Here is an 18023-nt window from a genome sequence, read left to right as displayed (position 1 = left end):
CATCAGGAATCAAACTTCCATCCCTAAGGCATCCAACATAGTAGCATCGAAGACCCTGTGCAAAAACTTTGCTAGTTTCTTCAATGAAAAAATCGCCAAAATTGATCGCTCATTCAGCACGAATCCTTCACCCAACCTCAACACCCTTGTAATCCCATCTATCCGTTGGTCTTCCTTCCAGCCGATTAAGGAAGAATTGATAAGCAATCTTATCGCTGCCGCTAAACCATCATCTCATTCCCTCGATCAACTGCCCTCGAGACTGACAAAGGATATGAAACTCACTCTAGCCCCAATCTGGGCCAAGATCATCAACAGCTCCTTGAAAGAGGGCTTCATCCCCGACTGCCTCAAACTAGGACAAGTCACTCCTCTTCTAAAAAAACCTGGCCTTGATCTCACTGACCTGAACAACTTCCGCCCGGTCTCAAACCTTCCGTTCCTAGCCAAAATTCTGGAAAGATGCGTGCTTGCACAATTAACCCAACATCTGGAGATTTCCAATCTATTGGACCCGCACCAATCAGGGTTCAGGAAGGGCTGCAGCACCGAAACCGCAATCCTAAATGTCCTAGATGATCTGCACATGTCACTCGACTCCAACCAATGCAGCCTTCTTATCCTCCTTGACCTCTCGGCTGCATTCGACACCGTGGATCATTCCCTCTTACTTAATGCCCTCCGAGAGAGAGCGGGCATCGAAAAGACAGTCTTAAAATGGTTCTCCTCTTTTCTGAACAACCGCACCCAAAAAATAAAGATCAACAGCTTCGAATCTGACCCCCTCCCCGTCAGCAGAGGAGTCCCCCAAGGGTCAGTACTCTCTCCACAACTCTTCAACATCTACATGGAACCCCTCACTTCACTCCTAAGGAACTCCAACATCCCATTCCACCTCTACGCAGATGACACCCAACTACATTTGAAAACCACCTCGATAGCAGACATTCACAGACTAAATGCGACACTCATGAAGGTCCAACAGTGGCTCACAGCCAACCACCTCAAACTGAATGAAGAAAAAACAGAAGTTCTCCTAATATCGAACAAAGATGAAAACCCACAAATAGTGGAATGGCTCAAAGCCTTAAATGCTCTCAATGTCTCTCTGACACCAACAAACTCCGCAAAATCCTTAGGAATCACCCTCGACTCCAAACTGGACATGAACAAACACATCTCTAATACCGCCAAAAGCGCATTCCTGAACCTGAAACTTCTACACAAGATCAAACCCTTCCTCCCCCTCAAAGACCTGAAACAGGCCACCCAGGCACTTGTGCTTTCCAGAATAGACTATGGCATCGCAGTGCTGACGGGAACGGCCAAGACGCACCTGGAACCACTCACCTCCACCCTCAACGCAGCAGCAAGAATGGTCACAGGAACAAAGAAATTTGACCACATCTCCCCAGCACTCAAAGAACTGAAATGGCTCCCGATTGTCCAAAGAGCCAACTTCCGCACAGCCTGCCTCACTCATAAAGCCCTACATACAGGCAAACCGGAATACCTGGCTTCTAAACTCAAAAGGGCGGGTCAGTCCAGGAACCTCAGAAGCTCCAGCACACTTTTACTCATCCCTCTGAAATCACAGAAGCGAAAAACATCTAATAAATCCTTTGCGGGGAATGCCCCCAGAATCTGGAACTCCATCCCCCCTCATATCAGAATGACTGCCTCCTTCCCGCAATTCAAATCGCTACTCAAAGCCTTCTTCCTTGAACACTCTGGTGCCTAAGATGACCCTCATACGGGACAATGGTAGTCAGCTTTCTAGCGGAACCTTGAACAATTTGATTCTCGCCAGATCACCATCCCTTACTCCGCTCAAGTTACTGTTGCACGGACTCTATTTCCTGCTTGTTGTTGTTCTATGTATATTTGCTATGAAGCGCTCTGATACCTCTGGGTCCAGCTAGCGCTATACAAAACTTCAATAAATAAATAAATAAATATTGCTGAGCCACTAACTGCCCCACGTGCTGCCTTTCTGTGCACCTAACCTGCAGCCCTCTAGACCCTCATCCCTCCTGCAGTGGACCGTGGTGTTGTCACAGGAATATCTGGGGGCTCTGCAGACACAGAACAGTATGAAAGGGGGAGCTCCTGCCTATGGTGCCCTATGTGGCATTTACTGTAAATAACATATGACGGGACATAGCTAGAGAAATGACATCAACTGTCAAGTGATAGGGTGTAGCTGGTGTAATATCCGCAGCGGTCTAGTCGCTGCACGTACACGCATCCCCACATCCGCAGGCCAGGCGTGGCCTGCGGGGTTGAATAAAAGGAGGACGTTCGCTCGTGAACGTCACTTCCGACTGGCAGACAGTGTAGGAGTGGTTTGTCGGCCAGCGCATAACCTGCCCCCGCGCTGCATCATAGGCCAAGGCAAGGCCCAAATCACCCCAGCATTGTAGGGCACAACATTGGCGACGAGCGGAGGGAGCCCAACCCTCGCCCGTGCACTGGCGACTACAATGGAGCAACCTGCTCCCTCATGCGGTGCCCACCGTGTGTCCCTTGGCCGCTGGTGCAGCCTGGCCGGCCCGCCTGCCCTTCCCTACCCCTCCACGCCCGGCTGCTGGGGACCCCTGCAGCTGACCGAGGCATGCGGCGCAGCGGTGTGCGGCATCGGACCGGTAACGCGACTAGTTGCCGTATCCCACGCATCCCGCGTGAGCCGCGGATCCGCGCGACACCCTGCCGATGCTCACGCATTGCGCGTGAGGCATGGAAAAGTACTGTGGGCGTCTCCATCTGCGCCCTGGAGGGAGTATAAGCCACATTCCGGCTTGGGAAGGACCCCAGCCGCGACCTTGACCCTCTTCACGCCACGGGACTTCTGGAGGACGCTCGACGGAGCCGAGGTAGGCCGCCCGCTGCCACGTGGCATCACCAAACCAGCGCCTCAAGGGAAGCAATCAGTAAGGGCGCGCAAGAACCCGCAGAGCCGTAAAAGGGAAATAGATAAGAAAAGAAAAGAAAAGGAAGGTTATCCTGATGGGCTGCCATCATGGGGGACGAAGATACACCTGCTGCCACCATTAACATTCTGTTTCAACACGCGGTGTCTGGGGTATTGGCACCGTTCAGTGAAATGGAAGACCCATCCACAGCGTCGCCACGGTGGAAGATATGGCTCGAGAGACTGGAAAATTACTTCGTAGTCACGAGAGAGACAGACAAAGCAGTGAAAATGTCGCTCTTACTACACTATGCAGGAGATGAGATATTCAGACTCTTCAAACACCTGCCCAACACGGGGCCGGCAGATAACTATGACGCTGCAGTGGCGGCCCTCAACGGTCATTTTGACCCACAACTGAATCTGGACTTTGAAGTTTTTCAAATTGGGACAGGCACGTCAGAGGGAAGGTGAGACCATGGATCAGTTCTATGCCCGCGTACGGGAGCTGGCCAGCTCCTGTACTGACGAAGACCAACCGAAAGCCATAAGGAGACAGATCATACAAGGGTGTCGAGACAAGACACTGAGAGGATCGATATTACGCAAACCAGGGATCTCACTGGAGGACATTTTAATCCTAGCCAGGTCTCATGACCTCTCGAATGTCAGGGCCACCGCTATGGAGCAAGCACTCCACAAACCGCAAACAAAAGCAGAATCCATCAAAACGGAGAGGGCAGATGCGGTAAGGACCCAGCAACGTGAACCACACCAGAAAGGATATCGGAGAGACCCGCCCCGGACGCGGTGCGGATATTGTGGACACGAGCCCCACGCGGCCAAGGATTGCCCAGCTCAGGGAAAAACCTGTTTGAACTGCGGAATTCCAAATCATTTCGCAACAGTGTGCCGAAGAAAGAACACGTCAAAATCCTTCAGGAAGCCGCGGACGCCAACCAAAGCCATTCGGCAGCTGTCCCTAGCCGAATCATCGTCACCAAAGACAGAGAGACACCTACCCAGAGTGGGTGACGATTCAGAATCCGAGGATGAGGAGACCTACATCGTCTCGTTCGCGCGAGAACTCAAACAGCGGCGGCGACCGCAGCCCACGTGCATTGTACAGATGGCGGGAAATGAAGTCAAGGCGATAATCGACACCGGAGCCACTGTGAATGTAATGGGTCTGCAACAATTCAGGAAACTACGCCCACGGCCCCAGATACTACCATCCAAGACAAGGATATTTGCTTATGGAGCAGATACACCACTACCCCTCAAAGGAAAAATCACGATACCCATCCAGGCCGACGAGTCAGAGGTAATGGCGACAATTCACATAATCAACAGAGAGGCTGACACATTGCTAAGTAGTCACACGGCTGAAGACCTGAAACTGATAGCGTTTGCCAACCACATCAGAGAGCACCAGGTAAATGAGCTACTGGGACGATTCCCCGAACTCTTCCGAGGCTTGGGCTGTATAAAATGTGAACCAATCAAGCTGCACATAGACAGGTCGGTCACTCCCACTGCCCTGCGACACCGCCGGATACCTTTTCACCTACGTCCACTGGTAGAGAAAGAACTTGAAAAGTTAGAAAGCAGGGCGTCATAGAAAAGATCACAGGACCCACCCCGTGGGTATAACCGATGGTGATTGTAGAGAAGCCCAAGCAACCGGGTGAAATACGCCTGTGAATCGACATGCGGTTACCAAATGCTGCAATACGGAGAGAGAGACACCTGACCCCCACGATGGATGACATCTTTGCTGACGTGAACGGGTCAAAGTGGTTTTCGAAGATTGATTTGAACGCTGGGTACCACCAGCTGCCATTAGCGGAGGAGAGCAGGTTCATTACCACGTTCAGCACCCATCTTGGCCTACGACGGTATAAGCGCTTGAACTTTGGTATTTCCTCAGCGGCGGAGGTGTTTCAAAACACCATCAGAGAACTCCTTTCTGGTTTGCCTGGGGTAATAAATGTCAGTGACGACATCCTGATACACTCCGCCACCGCATCGGAACATCACAAGCACCTTCGGGATGTCTTGAAGAGACTGAGTGCCCATGGGGCAACCCTCCACAAGGAAAAGTGTCAATTTTTCCAACCATCCATCGAGTTCTTTGGATACGTTTTCAACCAGGAGGGTATCCAGGTAGACCCAAGGAAGTCCAAAGCCATCAAGGATGCCCTAGCGCCAAAATCCCCGACGGAAATCCGAAGCTTCCTCGGGATGGCCACGTACTGTGGCCGATTCATACCGGGCCTGGCAACTCGGAGTGAACCTCTACGAGCGCTGACCAAGTCAGATGCCATCTGGCAGTGGGGCCCGAAGGAAGACGAGGCATTTCAGGGAATCACAGACGCTCTCCTGGAGAAGGCCACCCTCTCATACTTTGACCCCACGAAGCGTACGGAGGTGATAGTGGTCGCCAGCCAAGTAGGCCTTGGAGCGGTTTTGACCCAAGAACATGAACCCGGCCAGTGGATGGTGCTAGCATTCGCCAGTAAGGCCCTCACTCCAACTGAAACCAGGTACGCCCAGATCGAGAGGGAGGCCCTGGCCATCAAATGGGCCTGTGGCCACTTTCACCTATACCTGCGAGGACACTCCTTTGTCATGGTCACTGACCACCAACCATTAGTGCCCCTCTTCAAAGGGACAGCTCCACACCCGCCACCTCGCATAGAACGGTGGGTGATCCAGCTCCAACCATATGAGATGGAAGTCGTATATCGGCCGGGGGCCAAAAACCCTGCAGATTTCTTATCATGACACCCGTCTACACCAGCACCAGAGGCAGAAGACGACGATTGTGAGGAATTTGCCCAGTGGGTAGCGCTCACGTCGTGCCCCCAAAGCATGACGATAGAGGAAGTGAAGGAAGCAGCCTCCAACGAAAACATCTATCTGAGGTCGCTGCAGGCGGTTCGAGAAGGGTCGTGGGCTGACTACCTCTGCCCACCCAACTCCTGGTCAGCGGGAGACAGAGAGTCGCTCACGAAGATGTGGCGGATCCGGCATGAACTGAGCGCTACCGAAGAAGGGGTGCTGTTGAGAGGATCACGTCTGGTCATTCCCCAGAGCCTGAGACACAGAGCCGTGCAACTGGCCCATGGGGGCCACCAGGGGACGACGAAAATGAAGACACGAATGAGGGAAAAGGTATGGTTCCCGGAGCTAGAGAGCATGGTGGAGGAATATGTGAGGAACAGCATGGCCTGTCAGCTGACCAGTGACCCTGAAAGACCAGTACCCGTAATCACTGAAGAAGCCTGTACTTCTCCCTGGACCAAGATCAGCATAGACTTTGGGAGTTTCCCAGGGGAAGGACACACATTAGTGGCCATCGACGCTTACTCGATGTACCCACTAGTGGAGAAGGTGGCGTCCACGGCATTTTCACACGTGGGGCCGGCACTAGAGAAGATATTCTCCATGTTTGGGTATCCATCAGAGGTACGGAGTGACAATGGACCACCCTTCCAAGGGGCTGATTTTGCCATGTTTCTTCGACAAAGGGGGATCCAGCACCGCCGCATCACGCCCCAATGGCCCCAAGCGAATGGGGACGTTGAAAGATTTATGCGGACCTTAAACAAAGTATTCCGGATAGCAGTGGTGGAGCAGGCTGACCCGGAGCAGAGGCTACACGAATTCCTACGGGAGTACAGGAGCACCCCTCACTGCACCACCCAGAGCAGCCCATGGGCCCTTATGTTTCAAGGACCACGAAGAGACCTTCTTCCCAGTGCCCCGGGGTGGACACCAACCCCAAGTGCCATTGGTGAATCTCAAGAACGGAGGCGCGAAGGGAACCAACGAGCTAGCTGTTGCAGAAAAGCCATCCCCAGAAGGGTAAGCCCGGGAACCCGGGTGCTCATTCGGAACAGACGTCCAGGGGGAAAATTCCAAACCCGATACGAGCCGGGCTCCTGGACGGTCACATCTACAAGAGGAACCATAGTCACAGCACAGAAAGGAGGTGAGAAAGTATCCAGGAACACCTCCTGGTTCAAAGCCATTCTGCCAAGGGACAGACAACCATCTGAGGAAGGCGAAAGGGAAACCGACTCAAACGTGGCCGCAGCGCCCGAAGAAGAAGAAGATAACCTAATGGTCGGGAGCCAGGCAGAAGGACACGAACCAGCACTAGTATCTCCAACACCTCCCGTCATGGCCAGAAACATGCGCCAAGATGCCGAAAGCGGTAGGACCAGTTCCCAGCGTTACAGCCTGCGGCCCAACCCACCACCAAGTCAGAGACTGAGAGACTGCCTGCTGAAACCTTGAAGCTGGTGACAATGGACTCGCAAGTACCTGGACAGTTGTGTTTTCAAATGTTTGCATTACGAGACTGTTTTGTTCGTTCAAATTATATAGTTGGATAGGGATGTAATATCCGCAGCGGTCTAGTCGCTGCACGTACACGCATCCCCACATCCGCAGGCCAGGCGTGGCCTGCGGGGTTGAATAAAAGGAGGACGTTCGCTCGTGAACGTCACTTCCGACTGGCAGACAGTGTTGGAGTGGTTTGTCGGCCAGCGCGTAACCTGCCCCCGCGCTGCATCATAGGCCAAGGCAAGGCCCAAATCACCCCAGCATTTTAGGGCACAACAGCTGGGAACATGATGGCATTGGCTTGTCGTATATTTGACACCTAGGAACAAAATGGCATCGACTGGTACATTAAGGAGAACATCGTGCAACATGATGACAATGACTGGGAAAATAATGGCATGAGGACAACGACAAGCGCATAAGACGAACTAAGATGTGCTACAAATGAAAGAATAGTATTTGGAATATAACATTTTTGTAATTGATGGAAATACCAACCTTATAATACTGGACAAGATGTGTGCATTCCAAAAATATTTAAAGGGATTTTTTATAGTGAATTGTTGACATTGATTAATGATGTTATATCATAATTCCATTGGTGGTACTGGTAGTGAGCCCTTTCCTCCAGATATGATGGTTAATTTTCATCTATATTTGCGACACTTGGCCCTACACCTTGCACTGTTTGTCTGGATTTGGCATTAAACTGCAAACTTCCTTGGTTTAATGTAATTCTTCTGGGATAGTGCCTCCTGATTAGCAGCGTCTAGGAAACCCTGTACACACAACGACCTCGCTCGTACAAGAACAACACATTTTCAGAAGACTTGGGGGGATATATACAAGGAAGTGGAGGAGAGAGGTGTTAGCCTTCCTGGCTTAACGCCTCTCTCCTCCACATCTGAAATGCAAGGCTGCACCATATTTACAAGAATGTGGTGCAGCCTTGCGTTTCCCCCTACAATGGCGCTAAATTTAACAACTTAACGCCACCGCAGGCACCCTTGCACCAGAGTACAAGGGTGTCTAGATGCAGGGGAGGATTGTTTATGTGTAGGAAGGTGTCCCTTACTGCACATAAACAATCCTAAAATGCCATTCTGTCACATTCTTGTGTGCTGCTTCATGCAGCACACATGAAAGTGACAACATTGATTTTTTTTAAGTTTGTTTATGTACAGGAAGGGACACATTCCAACACATAAACAAACAATGGCATTTTGCTTTTCCCACTTGTACAGCACAAGGCAGCACACATGGAAAAATCAAAAACGAGGAGAAATAATGCATTTCTCCTCGTTTCGCCAACTTAAGAGCAGTTTTTACCTGGTCTTAATTTTGGCGCCGCCTCCTTTGCACACCACCCTTGTACATAGGGGGCAGCATCAAAATTAATGGGTGTTTCGGTGGAACGCCCACCGCAATATACACTGTCCACCCCTTTCACGCTAAGCATAGCGTGAAAGGGGGCCTTATGTACAAGGCATCGTTAAGCCACGTTAAGTGACTTAACACTGCCTTGTACATAAGGTGCAGCCCCTATCGTCACCACAACGTCACTATAGGTGACATAGTGGTGGTTATAGGGGCTTGTACATATGCCCCATACTCTGGTAGAGTACTGCACATCCTCTACGTCTGTCATAGTAGGGTAGGAGCATTCTCAATTTAATTTTTTTCCACCGACATCTAGAATATCCTAGCATGTATAAATCAGAATCATTTAGAGAAACCCCGGCTGTCCAAACCTCAATAAAGTCATTGAGTGTGGCTTTCACACAGGTGAGGTAACGTTCGCAACTTCTACCCCATCCCCTCAAATAGTGGTACCTACCGCCTCCAGGTTGACGCCTATCCCAAAAATGTCCGACTCTTGCTATGAGGCAGCAGCTCAATAAGGAGTGAAGTAGGGTGGGAACATGGGGACAGGTGCCAGGAACCTTCCTCCAGAGCCCCCCAAGGGTCCACCTAATTAAAGACTTTGCTGAAGTCTCGTTATGGAAAGAATGAGGCATTCTGGCATGGCTGTGGGCTAATATCCGGAGCTGATCATACTCTTGGGACGATGACGAAGTTGAATAATTTCTGATGCCCCAGAAGTCACCGACCCGGATTAGCAGCTCGAACACTGGTGACTTGCAGATCAACACGCTCTATGCTGCCCACACAAGAATCAGAGAGTCTGCCTACTGATGACTCGTTGCCAATCTCTGCACCTCACAGCCGCTGAGCATGGCTTGAGCCCTGGGTATCTATCTGCACCTGAACCCTAACTAGTCCATACTAGTGGGCTTATTTACAAAAAAATGATGATGAGCGGCGCAGTAAGCCATTTTGCTGCGCCAAGATGCTTCATTTTAAAAGCACAGGGATGTGTCGTATTTACAACAATATGACGCTACCTGTGCTTGCCTCTGTGCTGGTGCACAAGTGCCTACCATGCTCTAATGCAGGTACCCTTGCACCCTGGTGGAAGAGTGCCTGCAAGGCGTGGATGATTGTTTTTGTGTAGAAAGGGATACCTTCCTGCACAAAAACAGACACCTTCCTGCAAAAAAACAATCACAAGAGGTGTTTTCCTCTTTCTATGTGTTCTGCAGAATCCAGAATGCATAGAAAGAGGTAAAAAAAGAGGAGAAATAAATGTATTTACTCCTGGTTGCGTCTTCTTGCGCCTCCTCTGTGGAGGCGTAGGATTCTGACGCATTCCCAGGTTTACGAAATGTTGTAAATCTGTGAATGTGGCAGAATCAATGGGTGTTGAGTGGGAACACCCACAGCAACACCTATGGCACGCCTCTTTCACGCCAAGTGATGCGTGAAAAGGAGCCGTATTTATAAGGCCATGAAAAGCCATGGAGGGTGGTTATTCGTGGCTTGAAAATATGGAGAAGCCCATTGCGCTGCTCGTGCGTCAATAAAAGTGACGCACCAGTGGGACAATGGGCCTGTAAATAAGTCTCTATGTATTCACTGAGTTGCTGAGGGTCGCGTCTAACCTCAAGAAGGGGGCTTTGCTCCAACCATTAGTTAGATTATATTACCTTATTCTTACTTACTGACCGAAGACACACAGATGTACTTCCTCCTGGGCCTTTTAACAGTGGCTTGCCCAGTGTCCTGCAACACAGTGTACCTGACACAATCATATCTACAATTAACACACAGCTCCCGTACATAGTAAGTGAGGCAGTCCTCCACCGCATCAACGTTTTTTTGTAGCCTGCAAATTGTGTTACAAAAAGGGTGGGCATGTTTTTTAAAGGCCCCGGGTACAGTCGCTTTGCAATAGTAATGTAATATTTTGTCAGTACCCCTTAAGAAATGCATGTAAAATTTTTGTTTTTTATTTCTGTGTAATTGAAAGCTGAATTTCTACTACGGGTCTGCAGGTAGCACACATGACATGGGTCTGGTTGGCAACTTTGGGCATGCATTCCTGCCTCTGAGCAGCAGCAAACAATGATGTCTGAGGTTACTGACAAATATTTCATATGTTAACTCTAATTGAGTACAGTAAACCCGAGCTCGCTTATCATACCTTAGCACCAACAAGGCAACGACGAGCACAAATATCACTGTAATTGTCAAAGTAAAGATGGCAATCGTCAGTATGTGAGGTCCTGAAAAGGAGAAAGAACAAACTGTGAGCATCGTAGGAATACAGTGAGTCTAAAGAAAGGTCTGAAGCATCATCTCACATAAACATTAGAGTCACAACATAACTCCTTGCTCCTGCTGGTGTTACCTATATAGGGACCATAAGATTAGCTTCTGAAATATCATCACTGCTGAGTTAATGCTAGAAAATGTACTTATCAGCTTGCCCTCCGTGCTGGAAACCAGTAACGAAGGTGCTCATTATGATGGCGGGAGGACCGCCACCGCCGGGCCGGAGGAGGCGATCCTCCCTCTGTCACAATGAGATTTACCCACCGCCAAATTAGGATGGCGGTGGGTATCACGATGGACGCAAAGTCCGTCCGACGCTTTTCCGCCGGTGGCAATCGCACCGATGTGACCATTTCCTGTTTGGACTCGTACCTGTACTGTGTTGCCGCCCAATCTGTGAGTAAAAACGCCGTCTTCACTCGCAGCCTCCCTGTGTCCCAGGAGGGATTGACCGCCCCGCCGCTTTCCTACATCTTGCAGCACCCGCTTCGCGGGTGCCGCTGCGCGGCGTGTGGCGTGGGGTCGAGGCTGCTGGAGTGCTCGTGAGACGGAGTAGGGAGGAGAGAGCACCGGGATCCAACTGAGGGCGCGTGCTGCAGGGACTCTCAAGACCAGGAGTCCCTGCGCCGCACAGGTGTGCACGGCCGCGCCCCCAGTAAGACACGCCCCCCGGCTGACCAGAACTCTTAAGCAGGAAGACACCCTGTTTGACGTGTGACCATTTCCTGTTTGGACTCGTACCTGTACTGTGTTGCCGCCCAATCTGTGAGTAAAAACGCCGTCTTCACTCGCAGCCTCCCTGTGTCCCAGGAGGGATTGACCGCCCCGCCGCTTTCCTACATCTTGCAGCACCCGCTTCGCGGGTGCCGCTGCGCGGCGTGTGGCGTGGGGTCGAGGCTGCTGGAGTGCTCGTGAGACGGAGTAGGGAGGAGAGAGCACCGGGATCCAACTGAGGGCGCGTGCTGCAGGGACTCTCAAGACCAGGAGTCCCTGCGCCGCACAGGTGTGCACGGCCGCGCCCCCAGTAAGACACGCCCCCGGCTGCAACGCCCTCCTATTAAGAACAGCGCCCTATCGCGTAGCGGGACGCGAGCGGGACGCCGAGCGAAGCCCGGGCAAAGGGCGGGCCCTCTGTGGCCCTCAGAGGCCAGAAGAGGCCAGGGCTGGGCCACCCCTCTAAAGTCGCATCCCGCATTTTGTATATCAGGCTATCACCTGGACTTACTGGTACTAGTCAAACTTATTTACGCACTTGTGGCTACAGACTATGAGGAAGACCGCTAAGAAGCCCAAGATGCCCATTCTTAGATCAAGCACAAAAACGAACACGGTCCCGCCCCCGCCCCCGCCTTTACCAACTCTAACCGCCATCGACATAATGCTTAAACAAACCATAGGGGCGGTATCTAATGCCATCGCAAATACAGAAAGAAGAATGTCCCTACCACCTGTGACAATCATCCAGGAAACCCAGGAATCCCTCATCAATTTATCTGAGACCTCCCGAGAGCTGGCAGAGGAATTTGATACTAGCCTGCCCCTCTCGCCTTCTTCTTTCGTCGAACTACCTTGTGCCCAGGCGCCTGCCGAAATCAGTAGTGAGAGATCTGGCGCACAAACAAACAACCATAATAATAACGCTTATAGTACAGAGAAAATCTCGCACAAGGAAGGCTCTAAACGCGGGGGCAAAAAAGGATCATCAAAAACGAGAAACCATAATCTGGTAACGCCCATAAACCCATCTACACCGGGAATACCCTGTTGGATTACCAACATGGTGGCTGACCTCAAATCGGACCTTGAGCATTCCATCACTGTGCTGCTAAAACCCCTCATAGCCAAAATAGACAGATTAACATCACTCGTAAATAACAGGGGGAATGGCCTAAAAACCCATTTAGCGCAAGAAGGTGGTCCAACAAAACAGAATGATGCCATATCTAAAAGCTTAACCAAAGATAAGGCCTCCACAATTCCTGACGTGGCAGCAAAGATCTCCAATAGAGGCCCCCAAAAAAGTATCAAAGACACGCAAAAGGCTGCTACCACACCGAACACAGGTAAAAGCAATAAACAAATAACCACGGAAAACAACAAATTACCCCCGGGACCCTCCCATACATTGGAAGGAAATAAAGCTCAAACCCCCAAAGTGATCCCAAAGATCAATCCGACTCCATCCACAACAACTACCAAAGATAATAAAACAGCTACTCGCTTCAGGACAATTAACCTCCCGCCCGAAGCATTGCCCTTTGTAGTTGTCCTAACCGGAGTTCCATCTTTAAGGGAGGGCCAACGGGAATCACAAGTAGAACTGAAAAACAAATGTGCACAGTGGTTACAAACACACAGACCCCTGCCCCCAAATATCCATGGGGAAATCCTATCTGTAAGAAGGGGGGAGTGGATTGGCAAAGGCATCAAGTCCATAGCAGGGGACATAATCACGGTAAATTTTAGAGATATGGCAGCAGTCAATTTTATCTGTAACGCCCCCCCCCCCCCCCCGAGCTATACCCGCTCACAAATTCATCCGGTTCATCTATCTTACTTTTACCCCTTCGCATTCCAAAGTTCAAGGCAGAGCAACAGACCACCACCGACCAACATACCTCACATGGGCCCCCAATATGGACCTCCTCAATGGCAAAGACCAAACTTTGTCATGCCAAATTACGATTCCTCCCTAATGCAGTATGCACACTGGAATAGGTTCAGCACACTTGAACAGGTGGACTGACAGGGACGGGATAATCAATCCCCTAGGAGCTTAAAGTGGAAGGAGGTAAGCCCACCATCAACAGGAAGGAGAAAGGGGGTAGACAACGGACCAGAACTGGTGTCCGGTAAAGGAAGCAGTATCAAACCGCCGAACACAAGTCGGGGAAAAGTAGAGGGGACAAACCCCCCAAAACATGGGACAATTAACAAACAGAGCAGACCAGTTGCCCCCAGCAGATTAGCTGCTCCCAGTTCTATATATCCCAGCCTTGTCACCCCAATGGAAGCGGGAAAACACGCAACACTTCCATCAGGAGACCCAAAAGGAACCCCAAAGGAAAGGACCCAAGCAAACCTACGAGTGGTATCCTGGAATATCGCAGGATTAGCGGCCAAATTCGAATCACAGGACTGGCTTAGCTACATAGACAAATTCCACATTATATGCCTGCAAGAAACCTGGGCTACCGAATTAAACGATTACAGCTTGGAAGGCTACAAAAGCTTCTTTGTTCCAGCTAAAAAAGTAACTTCCGGGAGAGCTATTGGGGGACTCGCCATATATGTCAACTTAGACATTAAGGGCACCTGGTCTAACATCAAATGGGCCTCACACTATCTCCAAGTACTAAGGTTCACCTCACCAAGATTAACCTTTTTTCTAGTTAATTGGTACAATGCTCCTGCAACGACGGAGAAGGGAATAGCTGTAATTGAACTAGAAGAATGCCTAAGTAATTTGAATCGTTTAAATAAGACACCAAACCTCCCAAGCTTAATATTAACGGGAGATTTTAACTGCCATTTATGTGACAAATTAAAACCCTTCAATAAAGACTGGTCTAGATGCACTTTAATGAAAGGCCCACATTTTGCACATTTAAAAGAGGGATGGGATTTAGAGAGACTAACGAAAAGGCATAACCTAATTCAAACTCTAGACCTCGTGGTACTGGGCGAAAAAGGAGAACTCACCCCAACGTACAAAGGAAGAGGTTGCCACTCCTACATTGATTTTATTCTAGTCTCCCCCATTCTAAAAAGAAACATCAGCAACACTATAATCGAGGCCAGCAGCTTTAGTGATCATAACCCGGTCATTATAACAATTGAAGGTTTTGATTTTAACCCGTGTCCAAAGAGATCTGACATCATGGAAAAAGCAGTGGACCAGGGAAGAAGAATTAAATGGGCCAAAATTGATGGGGACAGATTTTATAAAACATTATTAACAGAGGCCCAGCTGCAATAGATAAATGTCTAGACCCAAGTGTGTGTGGTGCTCAGGTGGTCAGGGCATTCGAAGAAATTGCACAACACGTAAATAATTCCCTAAAGGCTACTGGGTCTAACAAAATGCCCTCAAATCCTCGCTGGTTCGATTCGATTTGCACCAAGGCGCTCAAAAAACTGAAGGTAAGCCTCCACTCTAAACCAAGGGACAAGATCATGGTGGCACAGAACAGAGCTGAATATAAAGAAGCTCTGAAGAAACGTAAGCAAAGCCTACAAAACCAGGCCTGGGAGGACTTAAGGGATGCTGCCGAAAGGAAAGACTCTGTAAGCTTCTGGAAAGTGATTAACTCCCCATGTTTCCAGGATCAAGGGGCACCAAAAATCATGAACATCATCTTGCCGGAGCAATGGCAGACCCACTTTCAGAGTCTATATAATCAATCAAGTCACCTAACCCTGGAGGATGTACCGAGGGATCATCAGCCGGCCAAGTTAGACTTCTCTCTGAAAGAAGTCGAAATGGGAATAACTGGGCTCAGTAAAAATAAGGCGCCGGGTCCGGATGGAATTCCACCAGACCTATACTTAAGCAGACCCGATCTGTGGGCGCCGTTGCTTACTAGGGTACTAAATGAGGCAGTGGTGGCAGGACTGCCTCAGTCCTGGTCAACGGCGACCATAGTACTAATCTACAAGAAAGGGAACCGAGATGACCCGCAATGCTACCGACCCATTTCGCTCATAGATGTGACAGCAAAGGTATTAGGGCGTGTCATCTTACAGCGACTGCAAGACTGGGCCGAGGAGCATCAAGTCCTTTCGGAAATGCAATATGGCTTCAGGAAAGGCAGATCTACCACCGATCAATGCCTAAACTTATATCTCCTGACAGCCAAATATACCATCGCCGGGAAGGGGTCCATTCACATGGGATTTATGGACCTTTCAGCGGCGTTCGATCGTGTAAACAGGAGAAAGCTATGGTCCATGCTATCAGAATTAGGAGTGGATCAACCGCTAGTTGACACCCTGCAAAACCTCCACCGGAACACCACCGCAAGTGTGAGGTACAACCAAGAGGGTAAAAAGACCGATCCCTTCACTTGCACGAGTGGAGTAAGGCAGGGATGTATCCTCGCGCCCTTTCTTTTTTCCATCTATATCAACTCGCTGGAAAAAGATCTCCTTAAACTCAAGGTGGACTCACCCCAAATTGGTCATCGTGCTGTACCTGTACTACTCTACGCCAATGACGCGGTTTTGCTTGCCAGAACTCCCCTAGGACTGCAGAAACTGATTGATGGGTTCGTCATGTTCATGGATAAACTGGACCTGGCAACTAACTTGGAAAAATCTTACATCATGTCATCAGGGCAACCCACAAAAGGGTCTTTTACCTATCATATCGGGTCGCACAAAATAGACCAGGTCAAGACCTTTTCATACCTGGGGGTACTATTTGACCACCATCTCACTTTTAAACCCCTGGTAGAAAAGCATTCCATGGAACTGGCAGCCTCAGTAGGAGCCATTATGGGGTACGGGCAAAGATTAGGAAAATGGTCTCCGTAACAAATATTGAACTTGTATAGGTCAATCTGCTGTGCGAAAGTATCCTATGGTGCAGAAGTGTGGGGCTTCCTGGATAATAAAGTACAGCAGATCCAGATAGAAGAAAATAAATTCCTGAGGAGAATCCTGAAAGTCCCCCAGAGCGTATCGGCCCACATCATCCATGAAGAAGTAGGAGAAACCTTCATAGAAGACAGGATTAAAATTAAACCCCTCCTGGCATGGGTTAAAGTATGGACCAACCCAGAGGCGTCCCTAAGAAGACAAATCATAGGGGACTGCCTCAAAAGAGACAAAGGTGAAACCATTCCCTGGCTGAAATACGTTAAGAAATCTCTAGTTGAAATTGATTGCACTAACCTCTTTACATCCCCAGACTCCATAACACCAGAGAGCAAGACCCTGATGAAAAAACTCTTTTCAGCACAGCTCAAGTCGTCAAGGGCAGAAAAAGAAAACCATAAACCCACTAATCTTTTTATAATGAACTTACAGTGAAGCATGGCATGGAACCTTATTTAAGGGTCATGTTTAACGCCCAGGATCGCTTCGTCATGACACGTTTCAGAATTAACATGCTTCATCACCTCCTTGCGGTCCCGGCTGGGTTTACTCACACAGTGGAGGAGAAGGGTACCTGCGGCTGCGACCACAGGTCTCCGCAGGATACCCTTCACTTTGTTTTACTGTGTCCTTTTTATACTATGCCAAGACGCAAGTTCCTGGTGGGGATTTTGAAAGACCTAAAGTTTAAACATGCAAGATTGGCCTTGAGGTTCTTACAGGAAGCGGAGGATGCTTACACCCTTTTTTGCACCACAAACTTTATCCGAATGGCAATAAGACTGAGGAATACTAGAGAAACTGGCCCCTAACATCATTTGTCCCCTTGAACATTTATATTTATAATCCCCTGGTCTTTTTAGAGTGTCAGATAATTTTAACATTCATATTTCTCTATGAAAAATGTATTGACGTTTAAAAAAAAAAAAATTGTGTGTACTTTGTACTTGTGCTTTTCTGGTGTCTTTTTAAGAACCGAATAAAGATTACAAATGAAATGCGTGGCGGGCGGAAAAGGGCCACTAATATGGTGGTGGTGCCTAGCAGGCACCGTCCACTATATTAGGATGTGCCCTGGTAGAGGCCTTTCCATGGCGGCGATGCCGCCATGGAGAGGCTGGTGGGGATTGGGTTTGGAAGCCCGTTGAGGGCCCCCTTTGTGTGGGGGGAGGGCGTAGGTGCACTAGGGGTACCCATGGTAACCCCTACATTTCCATGCACACGGTGGCAGGCACCGCTTGGTGCCGCCACGTTGTACATGGAAATGCACATCGTGGCATTTTAACATTGCGAACGGTGCTGCAGCCAGCAGCTAGCAGCACTGTCCTCAATGTTAAAAGGCAAGGATGCGCCCGCCATAATGGCGGGTGCATCCTAATTGGGCAGGTGGGACTGTTGAAAATTAGTACGTTTTGGTGAACATTATCTGCGCCATCTTGCCTCTTCCCCTGATGCCACACTTTTGTCGTGCGCGCCCGCCATTTTT

The 18023-nt window shown here is 49.6% G+C and overlaps 1 protein-coding gene across 1 annotated transcript in view; it reads right to left on the bottom strand.

Moving 5' to 3' along the window:
* Nucleotides 1–18023, bottom strand: part of LOC144753527 (guanylyl cyclase C-like) — a 632982-nt gene that overhangs the window by 317271 nt on the left and 297688 nt on the right. The window contains exon 11 of the mRNA XM_078641183.1: nt 10809–10890. Within this exon, the coding sequence (XP_078497309.1) occupies nt 10809–10890 (82 nt within the window). The remainder of the gene's footprint in view (nt 1–10808; nt 10891–18023) is intronic.

The sequence above is a fragment of the Lissotriton helveticus genome, chromosome 1_1 (assembly GCF_964261635.1).
Source record: "Lissotriton helveticus chromosome 1_1, aLisHel1.1, whole genome shotgun sequence".
NCBI lineage: Eukaryota > Metazoa > Chordata > Amphibia > Caudata > Salamandridae > Lissotriton > Lissotriton helveticus.
The sequence above is the reverse complement of the archived record's forward strand: the minus strand, read 5'-3'. Positions and strand labels throughout refer to the sequence as shown.